The sequence below is a fragment of the Arachis ipaensis genome, chromosome B01 (assembly GCF_000816755.2).
Source record: "Arachis ipaensis cultivar K30076 chromosome B01, Araip1.1, whole genome shotgun sequence".
NCBI lineage: Eukaryota > Viridiplantae > Streptophyta > Magnoliopsida > Fabales > Fabaceae > Arachis > Arachis ipaensis.
The window spans coordinates 95013760-95025739 of record NC_029785.2 but is presented as its reverse complement, the minus strand read 5'-3'; the positions used below and the strand labels follow the sequence as shown (position 1 = coordinate 95025739).

Genomic DNA, 11980 nt, shown 5'->3' with positions numbered 1-11980 from the left:
GGACTGATGATTTTGGAATCACGGTAACCAACTTGATTCATTTTTTAAATTTTTCATTATTATTAGGACGAAATGTAATATGTATCTAGGTATATATTAATTATTGTAATTGCATCGTACTTTTTAAAATTATTAGGTCTATGACAGTGATAGGATGAGGCTAGCAATCGATTTGGTTAGCAAGGAATTCAATTTGAAGAAGTCAGAAGTTATGGATAAGGCACATGCATATATGAAAGAAATACTACAAAAACAATCACGACTGCAGAAGGATATATAGTTTATTTTTTTCATCGCTTTTGATATTTGACGAGACACGTCATATTTTGTTATGCACGTTTTAACTTAAGTGATTCGTTTATTATGGGATATTTCGTTCTCTAATCGAACCTATTGTTGAGTCATTTTGATATTTATTTATGTGCTTAATAAAAGAGTTAACATAGTGAACGAATATTACAAGAATGTATATTAATTTTTAAAAAAAAATATTAAAAATAAAGATAATTTAAAAAATTAAATATAAAATTTAAAAAATATTTTTCATCAATTGATATAAAGTATGAATATAAAGAGTATTTGGAATAATAATATTTAAGCAGGTCAGTACATTAATTTAAAATTATTATACATTACAAAAAATATTTTATTTTAATAATATTATTTACTATGACTTTTTATAAATTCCTGCAATATTGATAGGAGAAGTCTTTTCTTCCTTTTCATTCTTTCGAAATTCTATTTACATGATTTTATAAACCCGTTTAAAAAATTTTTAATCTTGGATAAATAGCCGCCTCTTTCCATTTTTCCCAAAATTTGGCGCAAAAGGAAATCTAAACCCGCCCAAACCAAAACATTCTTCTCCATCCTTCCCTAACTCCTTCGTCTTTGCTGAGCTTTTGTTCCCTAAACCCATCTTCTATCCTTCTCTAAACCCATCTTCTCGTCAGAAACTCTGTTCCTTGGCTGCTGCTGCTAATGGTTGCGTTGCTGACGCTCTTGCTTGCTGTTCGCCTGTTGCCACACTTCCGTCCTTCTTCCTATGTCTTTATTTAGCCTTGACCACTGAGCCACGAACCACCGCAATAGTTTTTCTCATGTGTTATGTAAGATTTAGAATGACATCGGAGTTATATTTTACGTGTTGTTGATCTTTGGGACAGGTGAAAGGAAGGCTTGAGGGAGGGCAATTGTATACTCCCGCCTATGTGGCCCGCATGAATGCAATGGTTTGGGGGGCAGCAAGGGGCATCACAGTGCCAACAAATTTGACGGTGTTGTGGAGCTCATTGCAGCAGTTACTGCAGGAAATGGGCGGCACCGGTGGTGTGGCGGTTGATGGATCTTTCTTCCAATCTTTGTTTAATGGACTTGTGAAGGAAGGCGAGATTCAAGGATCAGTTCGTGCAGGAATCCATTGGACACAAGTTGTAAGTGACATGTTTGCCATCGATTATGCATTGTCAAAGTGATGTCCAGATTAAGGTTTTATGGTTTCTTTCTTGGGCCTTTGTTTTGGTTGAACCCTTGATGATCCTTCTCTCAATGTTTGGTTGGCAACAATTGGAAGCAATCTTATCTTGTGTTGATGTATTGCATTTCCAGTTTTTACTCTTAATCCTCTGATTGATAGTGTCCAAGGTGGGAGTATTAAAGTGCTCTGCTATCTACGTTGGTGCTAATAATTTAGTTCCTCATTCAAACATTAAAGGAATTTATTATAGTTTTCACTTCTTACATCACATCACAGGAGTTTGCCATGGCTCAGAAGGAATCTGTGGATTGATTGTTTTCACAGGTATAGACTCACTTCTAATTACTCTTTTGTTGACCATATTCAATCTTTTTTATATTTATAGTACATCATCGGAGCTAGATGGCTGTATTATTTTTTCCAGTTGTATTCTTTGTCTTTATCGTTCATGTTGTGCTGGCTTCCATTGCATGCTTTAGAATTCTTTTATCAGCTATGAGGTTCTGCACAAACTTGGAATTCCACAGCCCATTCAGTTCTTGCAGGTAAGCATCTTGTCACCATGTCAATTCTTTTTTCCAAATAAAGAATACGATGATCATGCACCCACTCCTGTTTATTGAGTTAAAGTATATACTCTTTATGGTGCCTTAATCTCTTAGTCTGCTGTCCCTTAAAGACTGACACATGTCATTCTTTATTTATCTTCACAAATTGAAGTTCTTTTGAATTAATTATCATGTTGCTCGTAGTTTGTTATTTTAATTTATTTATGAAAATCTTTTTGTTTTTGTATTTTTAAAGATTTTATCTGAATCTAAAAATACCATGCAGTGTATAGGATATAACATATGATACATGAATATCTTATACCATTTGTTTACCTAGCTTATGTGATGAAGTCTAAGTTTGTGCAATCCAATTTAGTCCAGATATTTTGAAGGAAAACCTATAGTCACAACATTTGTTCACCAATCTATGATTGACATGATAGATGCTGCTACTGAGGATGCTATTGAACGTGGTAGTTGGTAAGGTCCTTATTATGTTCCTTGTGAACTTTTATAGCAACTCATGTTTGTTCCTTGTGTCCTTTCCTAACATTGTCGCAGGAGTGATTCTCTTTCCTTGTTGCCCTCATCTTTCACACCTCAAGATGCAGATAAAAAGCTGTCCCTCTGTCAACAGGCACGATTGGCTCTCAAGGTAATATTTGAGTTTGATTACATTCTACATCGTAAAATTTAGGTTCCCCTCATCTGTTGATAAATATAATTTACCTTGCAGTCTAATAAAGCGCACATTTTTGGAGAATTTTATGTATTAAGCAGCAGCTTTAAGAAGGTATGGTGATTGATATAAGTAAAAAAAAGGTACTGTTGAATAAAAGATCAGTAGCTGCTGCTATTTTTCTCATTGGTTTCCTGTTGCCATTTTTTCCTTTCTATAGGACATATGTGATCGCGTGGTGAAAGAGTTGGAGACATAAGGTGTTTCAGGGTCTTTTGGCTATAAGATGTCTGATGATCTACAAGTAGCCAATGAAGCAAAAAGATACGATTCAGGAAGGTAGAATGAGTCCAATGAAATGGCAAGTGATGCTGGGGCCAACAAGCATTCTAATAAAGGGTCCAAGAAAAAAAAAGGGGGAAAGCCACTGGAAATGCAGCAGCAAATCTATCTGAAAGTGGTCCAGCTAACCAGGAACAGGCATCCACAAAATCTAAGAAAAACCTTTGAAAGAGCAAGGATACATCGTCACAAACATCAGATTCAAAGTCAGGTTCAAGGAAAAAATTAGTTAAATGAAGGACGACAATCTTAGTAGTCCCTCAGAAGAATGGATCGTGCAGAACATTACTACCCTGTTTCCCGAGTTTGAAGAACAAGGTCTGTTGATTCTGACTTCAAATCTTTCCTTTCTTCCTATACAAGTTATTCTGTATTCTCAAATGCAGTGCTGTAAGTTTTATAGGTCTAGATGATCCTGAAACAATTCTTGAGCCTTTGGCTAACAAATTAAGGCCTACAATAATCAGTTCTTGGATGGATAAAAGGAAGGCATTACTAACAGAAAATGCAGACATAATGAAATGATTGCTTGATAATTTGCAGAAGAAACTTGATGAGGTTTGGTAAAGTGGCACAAACACAACTTTTGTGGTCTTTTATACATACAGTTTACTATCGTAATTGTTTTTTCCGTGTTTCCCTGGTGGCATTCTTTCTTAAACATGCAGCCTTATTAGAAAAGCCTTGGAATTGATTGAAGATGATCAATCAACTTATGTAAGTTCTGTTATGTTTTTTAGAAGTTTAATTATTCTGTTTTCATTGTTGAAATGTGCAAATTGACATGTAAATGATGGCAGGTTGTTTTACATAGGCATTTACTAAGAACAGTAGCAGCTCCTATGGTGGATATGCTTCTTCATGATCTGGTAATTCTATACAATGAACTGTCTGTAAACGTAATATATATCTTGAGGGTTTAATATGGTCTAACACAATAGATTCATCATCTGCAGGATGAACAGAACAAATTGAAGAATGGTGTTGAGCTTCAGGACGCTCCTAGTTCTGAATCTATTTCAGTTAGTCCTGGAGACAGAGTTGCAATTGTAAGAATAAGATGTTATTTGCATCAACGCCTGTATTGGTGGTGTTTGCTGCTGAGCATTAGTAGGAGCCGTAGAATGAGTACTTACATTTTGTTTATTATTTCCTTTTGTAGTCCAAGAGTTTTCCTAGACCTCTTGCAGTTGCAGATAAGGCTCTTGCTGTTGTAGAAGCATTAGAGGGAAAGGTTGGCATTTCTAATTTTACAACAAATCTTCTTGTTAAGGTTTATGTAATTCATTGCCAACCATTTTTCAATTTACAGTTGCAACCAGTTGGGTGAGAATATCATTTTTTTTAAGCATCAAAGCTATTCTCCTCTCTGATTTGTGAACAGTATAATTCAATGTTTTAGAAACCGAACCGGACCGGACAGTCGAACAGATTTAAGTGCGAACCGACAACATTAAAAAACCGGTAAAAAATCGTTGAACCGGACGAGAACCGGTCGGTCGGACCGAATCGGAACCTGGCCGGTTTACACAAAAAAGGTCAGCTCCTTCGTTTCTTTCTCCCTTTCTCCCTTTCTTTCTTTCATTTAGAAAGAAATCACACAAACCCTAGCACTGTAAGCCTACACCACCGCCGCAAGGAGTGGAATACTGCCGCCGTCCGTCGCACTCAAAGTTCGCCGTCCGTCGCACTCAAAGTTCGTCATCTAGCTTCCCTCGTGCTCCAAGTCTTCAACCCCTCTTCGCTGTCACCGATCGCGGCTGCTTCCTCGAGCTCGGCGTCCATCGTCTTTGTCTGCTCAGCCGTCCTTCCGTCTTCGTTCAGCTGTGGTCTTCGTTCGCGTTCTTCGCCGTTCACGTTCGCTAGGCGTTCACCGTTCGCGTTCACTCGCTCTTCACCGTTCGAGTTAGCATTCGTCTGGAAACCACGTTGCTCCGCTTCAAACTCTGCGACTAACCCGCGCGATCCGCCCAGCCGTCGAACTACTCTCTTTTGTCACCGTGAGTTCTCTAAACCCGCCACCAGACAATACACTCACACAACACCAATACTCTTCTTCAAACTCTGCATCTTCTGATTTCTATTACAATAAGTAATTATTTGACTTGGAAGTGGTTTGGATTTTTTCATAGACTGAATTAAAGTTATAGTAGTTATGTTCTCTTCTCTGTCACATTGAAATTAAGTTTTGAATTCTCTTATTTCGTTTTAATTTTACCGCACTCAACATGTTTGATGAAATGCTTTTTTTTTTTGGGACTGTTTGATGAAATGCTTTAACCATATTTCTGGTTGGTTTTATAAATTCTAGCTTCTAGAAACTTAGTAAATTGATTGCATGTGAAATTAGAATAATTGTATTTTAGTAATTGGATCAACATGTTTGATGAAATGCTTTAACCATATTAGCATGATGATTCCACTTGCATTAGTGTTCTTCTGGTAGATTTTAATTGTTATTATGAACTTGTTAATTTGCTAAGTTCTTGTGTTCTTCTGTTACTTTTAAATTTTTTTTTTTGCTGTGATTTTCTGTTCTTGAACTTGTTAAGTTGATAATTTACTAAATTGTTGGGCTGCTGTTGTTTTAATTTGCCAAATTGTTAGGTTGATACAACATAATTTGTTGGATTTTCTATTTAGGTCATGTTCTTGTTTATTTGCTAAATTGTTGTTGTGTATTTATTGTTTATTTGCTGGATATTGGTAATCATTGTCTTTGAGATTATTTACTATGCAGGTTTAGTGTCATCACTGTTTTGGGATTTTTTATAATGTACTAATGTTTGTTGCTGTTTTGTAATTGCTGGTTGCAGGTTTAGTGTGATTATTGGTTAATATTTTGTAATGTTTGGTGCTGAATGCTGATTGTTGAGTTCAGATATGGTTGTTTATTTTGACTTGGGTAAAGAGACTTATGGTCATTTTTTCCTGCCTTATACCAATTCAGAGGATTATTTACAGAGGATGAGCACTTGTTTATGTATCTTGAGAAACTGTCTTTGTGTTTTATGAGCATTTGGTGAAGCTTGTATTGTACCTATTCAAAGTTTAGTTTCACCAAATGGTCCTCAAAGCAACTCATCCAAAATGCTGCTGCACAAACCCAAGTCTGTTGTCTCTTAAAGCCTGTACCCAACTTCATTTAGTGAAAGCCTTTCTAGCACTACTCCAATACCAACTTTGTTATTAATAATGTTATCAAATTTATTTATCCAAGTACTATGCTTATTTTTTAGTTGGATTTATGATAATTCATTTGATATTCTTTCTATTCTTGTCAGATATTTCTTTTTTGTCAGATATTTCTATTCAGTTGAACTACTGGTTAGACCAGTTAGACTAATAAACCAGTGAACCAGTGACTAGAACGGTTTAATGACCGGTCCAGTTCTCAGAACCTTGGTATAATTAGAAGTTGAATTTGAATGTTCAAACCATAATGTTGTAGTATTCATGGACGCATTTAGAGCAGTAACTGAAGAGAGGCAATGTGTCTATTATTTAGTTGAGCTTCAGTAATGATTTGACCTCCAGTTCTTCTGTAGTGATTCAAGCCTTGCAATGTGATTTGATGTTGAATATTCTTTTTTTTCCTCAGTGCATAGCCTTTGAAAAAACTCGACACGAAACTCGAAAGAACACTTTTACATTCATATCGTAAGGTATTCATGCTTTCACCCGCATAAAGCTTTATCAGAATTTATTTGAAGCTACTAGATTCACAAATATACTGTCAATAACACTGGTAATGTATTAAATATCAGATTGGTAGACCAACTGAAAATTACCCAAAATATTAATGAATAAGTTCTTTTCAGCTGAAAGGAAAATTCTAATTTAAGTCCTGAGGAACAAATTTCCAAATAAACAAAACAACAACAACAAAGCCTTGTCCCACTAAGTGGGGTCGGCTAGGAACAAATTTCCAAATAAGAGGAAAATATTTATCAGAGTTGGCCTACCATTAACTTTTGTTATTTGAATATCAGGAATTAACATCCCAAGTTTCTGCTGAGACTGAACCTGTATCCCTTCTGCCAAAAGTTGTGTCATTACTTTATATCCAGGTAACTTTGGTTGTGTCATTTGTATCTTCTATCCAGATCCCCCTGGATTCAATGAAGTTGGGATATCTTATTTCCGGTATGGGGTCAGTGTCGATGTTTTCATGACTTATTTGACACTGATAATGTCTTCATGACATTGTTTGATTAATTGACATGCTCATTTTTATTAATTACAGGTTTATATGATGGTAAAAGCTGATGCTAGGGAAGCAATGATCACAATTGTAAGAAGATCATCCTTTTTTAATATTATACTCTTGCGGTGCCAATGACGGTTGGAATAAGCAGTATTTCTTTTGCTTTTGCAACAGATTAACAGAACGAGAGGGTGGACAGATTGACAGATCCCTATTGAAAAACATTGTAGATATATTTGTTGAGGTTGGTCTCGGGAAGTTGGATCATTACGAGCAGGATTTTGAGATACAAATGCTAGATGATACAGCCAATTACTACAAAAGCAAGTGCACATTATGGACTGAGGTTGACTCCTTTCAAGAATCTCTGTGGAAGGCAAATGCATCAAGAATTGGCCCCTAGATTTTGTGTTCTATTGGTTGACCAGCTCTAATAGTGTGTGTAGGCTCTGGAATGCTTGGGAAAAGAGAAGAATAGAGTATCTCATTATTTGCACTCTAGCACTTGGCAAAAATTGTATAAGGTCGTCTTTTGACTTATTCTTGATTACATGGATTTACCTGATGTTAACTATTATATCTTTTGGTTCATCAACTGCATCTACAATCACATACTGCATGATAATGATGTTTAACTAGGGTACTGTGCCGGTTAAACCTTGTTTTGATGATTAATTTAAATATTAATGATATTTTAATTAGATTCTGTTGTTTGTGAATTGACATGTTATCATATATACTTGAATAAATTTGGGATATACCTTTGGGTGATAACTTTGTAACTGACAAATAACAGCTAGGTTTTAATACTCATGGAGCAAAGTTTCCATGTTGCTAGTTTTCTGTTTTAAGATGTTGAGTGTCATTGCGAATCGGTCTCCCGTCACACAAATGCGGGGGATGTGAGTATTCCCCAAAATAAAATTCAACTCAACCCAACTATATATTGGTAATGTACCCAATTTTAATTGGTTCGGATATCAGAATTAAAATCGTGAAACTCAATTATCTAATTATCTAATATATTATATTAAATAAAAAAATAATATTTATATAACTTTTACTAATTCCTCACTTTAGTTTTCATTTATTTTTTTTATTTTTTTCCTTTTATTTTTTAATTTGTCTTATAAATTTAATTTTAGTCGGGTACTGGATTACCCAATCCAACCCATATTTCATCAGTTTGGCATAGTTTGGTTTCAATTACAAAAGCACATTAATCCAATCCAACTCGAACCCATGAAATTTAATCGATTTGTTTCTCAAATTCACCCAAATCCAACCTGGCCTGATTACACCCATAGGAGCCAATCAGTGACGTGCAAACATTTTTCTTAATGAACTTATTTATACCCCCCTATGGATCTACATATATATATGGGTTATCTGGATTGGTGTTTTCGGTTGAACTAGAACTTAACATGTGTCAATCGTTGAACCTACATCGTCATGTACAACCAATTTAAGCCATTTTTTGAGTGAGTTGCCACCTCAAACCTCACAAGAAACAAGAAAATTCAATTTACCAAAGGACTTAACATTGTCTCTTCCAATCAAAACTCTACTATGTCTATGTGCTTCATATTATGAAAAATACAACATTAGTGTTATGTTTGTGCCTTCTAAGAAGAAAAGAGCCTATAAAACAAATAACCATGGCAACCCTGCACTGTATCTAGCAGAGGTGCAACTTGGCATGCATCATCAACATCGCGATTCTTCCATTTCTCTAGTATACCTTCGGCATAAGGAGCAAGTTGATGATGCAAAACTGTAGCAACCATGATGACTAATCATATTCAACCTTGCAGCAGCAGAAATAACACCCCTCATTGTGATGTACATATAAGCTCTTTGAGAATCAGTACTATCTAATCCTAGTGTGCCACATATAAGTCGAAATATAGGAGCATGGTGAAAAGATACAGTACCTGACCCCAAAGAAGCAGTACCTGACCCCAAAGAAGCATTTCTCATTGTTTTCAGAGAAGGGAGTTCCGAGAACACGGCCGAACCTACCCTCATTAGTGCAGACCCTTGTGAGATCGATGCCTTTCGGCTGACTTCATTTGTCAGTGTGGCATCCAATATTTTGTCAAGATTGAGCCAGGTTTCCAACTTGGGCGACACGGAAGCCAAGTGCACGAAAGGAAGGAGTAAGCCTCCTGTGTTCTCCAAGACATAGATAATGAATGTCTTGAGTTCATCTGGATTTGAGACCAGGTTGGACTGAACTGATGCTTCAAGGCCAAAAGAGTTAGCAAAGCCGCCGGTAGGTAGAAGAGAATCAAGCAACTGCCATTGGCTCCACTGTGCAATGGAGTCTGAAAGGCGAGGTCCGTTGTCACACCCTTCACTTATTTGCATTGTAAATGATAGTCAGCTGGGATCGACGACAAATATTAGACTCCCACAAAAGCCTAGAAGAAGAAACCAGGCTTATACATTCAAATTCTTTAAGGAAATTGAAAAACTTGCAGACATCATTTGAAAATGAATTACATATCATACAAGAAATAAAACTCAATGTCTTGACCAAAATTGAGCTCCCAAAAGCGTGATTATGAGGTCACACAAAGACAACTCAATCATTGCTCCAAACCTATCTTCAAACAAATGCTTAAAATCCGGAAGAACCGTGAAAATTCCTCGGTTCCCTTTCTTTAATTATTCTGAACTCTCTATGCCATGCTTATTAATATTAACCATAATTCACTTACGGAGGGAGTAGGACATTTATTTATCAGATCACATTATGAATTTGAACTCACTATGTTGTTCTATGTCCAAACAAGGATTTGCAAAAAATGTTTTTTTCAGTCCAATCAGAATCATATCTTACAACATAACAAATCGGCATGTTAAAATCAAATTGCACAAGAGTTGGAACAATCTATTAATGGTGATTCTACATTATGTGATAAAAAGACAAAACATTCAGTAGTTCCAACCTACAAACAAATACACCTATGCTATCACAAGAGGGGGGGACTAAGACTTGTTTTCTTGGGATTTATCATTGTCCCTGTTCATGAAATGGAATCCCATAATATACCTATATTCTCCGATACCAAGGCAACGGGAGCAGTAACCAAGACCGCTTCCGCCACAAGTTCTACACCATTTTGGCCATTCGCCTTTCGGGAGCATTTCCAAATGAACCTTGTTTGTCCTTCCCTTCCCACAACACTGGTGGCAATCGACTCGTCCACTCCCCTCACAGACTACACAATGTGGATCCGGCTTCTTTCTTCTCTTCTTCTTAACATTTGACTCCGTTATCACAACCCAAGATGGCTTAGTGAGTGAAATTAGGGATCCATGGCGGCGGAGAGAGGAGACAGAGGAACAAACGGAGATGGGGGAAGGAGATGCAGAAGATTAGGGCTCATTCTGTGGGAGCTTGATTTGGGGAAGAATCAAATATTGATTTTTTTGTAAATTACATAATTACCTACTATGGGCTATAATTTAATTATCAATAGTTTAACTATGGTTAACATAGCAACCAATTAGAAGATGACATGTCACGGGGGGTAAATTACATGTTATTATAGGAAGGGTAGATTAGAATTCACCTAATAAATAATATCGTATATCAAATATATTATACATGAATCGAAAGTATATTCTTGAGTGTCAAATAAAAAATTAAGCTAATCTTATGCAGAGTTTTAGCAAGTAATAAATAGCAGTGTTGCTCAAACTCAAAGTATGATTCCCTATCTTCTTTAGACTTGCCAATTGGGTCTCACTACTATGTATTCCTTCATCACCATCATATAACATTGTTCCCTTTTTAGCATCCTCTTTCGCATCAATGATAATGTTCTTGAAGCTTTTGAGAAACATGGAGTCAAAGAAGCTTTTGAGAAACATGGAGTCAAAGAAGCTTTTCAAGTGATCATTTTCCTGCAGCAGGCTTTTCATCCGACTTTGTCTATTTACATTCAATCTTGGTTTTGTTTCTGAAGGAAATGCCATATTTCTACTAAGATATCTCACAGCTTCAGCTGACAACTTTTCATGCTTTAATGTGGAACATATTCTCATCTTTTCATGATCACTTATTTCTGCATGAATCTATGAATTGTATCAGCAAAAGCCTTTAATTAAGCATCAAAGTGAATTCATCATAAACACTAAAAACCAAGAACAACATCTTAATGAACACAATTCAAGAAAAAACTAAAGTACCTTTAGAAAAATATCCGTGGCAATGTATAATTGATCATGAGATTCCCTTGCAGCATCTGTGAGTTATATTTGTAATTGATCATGAGTTATATTTCTACTAATGCCTCTTTCAAATCATTAAGTGGCAACACCTTTAGTGCGACTGGGCAGGTTCCAAAGATCCTTCAATTTCAAATATGCTACTTTTGTAACTCCAGAAACATTTGTGAATTATATTTATCAGAACATCAAATTAGGAAAAAATACAAGACACACACACAAAAGAATGGAAGCTAAGTAGAAAAGAGTGATACCAGAAATTTGTAGCTCAAGTGATCAAAGCCCTCTTGTAGCATCTAAAGGCTTAAGTCTTGGGTATACATGGTTCCCTTCTAGACTCTTGAATAATGAATGGTGACATAACAAAATCCACATAAAAATTATAATCCTAACATGAACAACACACACCAATAAATTGAGTTATATTAAATTCAATTGAATAAAACAAATTAGTTATATATGGAAGAAGCTTGCTTGCCTCATCT

The 11980-nt window shown here is 35.9% G+C and overlaps 1 protein-coding gene, 1 long non-coding RNA gene and 1 pseudogene across 6 annotated transcripts; 1 reads left to right on the top strand and 2 right to left on the bottom strand.

The window, feature by feature from the left end:
• On the top strand, positions 2763-3711 carry LOC110271673. The gene is made up of 3 exons (XR_002362236.1): positions 2763-2821; positions 2928-3367; positions 3453-3711. It is a non-coding gene; the product is annotated as an uncharacterized LOC110271673 (long non-coding RNA).
• LOC107632125 lies at positions 8730-10554 on the bottom strand (annotated as a pseudogene).
• LOC110271671 lies at positions 10839-11980 on the bottom strand. 5 transcript variants are annotated; one of them, XR_002362229.1, is made up of 3 exons: positions 11750-11980; positions 11457-11618; positions 11121-11342 (listed from the first exon to the last, which is right to left on the bottom strand). XR_002362229.1 is itself a non-coding variant. In XM_021122699.1 (2 exons), the coding sequence occupies exons 1-2, from the start codon at positions 11789-11791 to the stop codon at positions 10911-10913; spliced, it is 474 nt and encodes a 157-aa protein (XP_020978358.1). In that variant the 5' UTR covers positions 11792-11967; the 3' UTR covers positions 10839-10910. The 5 variants fall into 5 exon arrangements, 1 of the variants encoding a protein (XP_020978358.1); XR_002362230.1 differs by having other exon boundaries at positions 11121-11332; XR_002362231.1 differs by having other exon boundaries at positions 11457-11512; positions 11750-11967.

Bases quoted from the DNA above. Each gene is read 5' to 3' on its own strand.
- LOC110271671 (XM_021122699.1), bottom strand. From the start codon at position 11,791: ATGCTACAAGAGGGCTTTGATCACTTGAGCTACAAATTTCTG. The intron at 11,343-11,749 runs GTATCACTCTTT...TACAATTCATAG, and splicing joins ACTTGAGCTACAAATTTCTG to ATTCATGCAGAAATAAGTGA.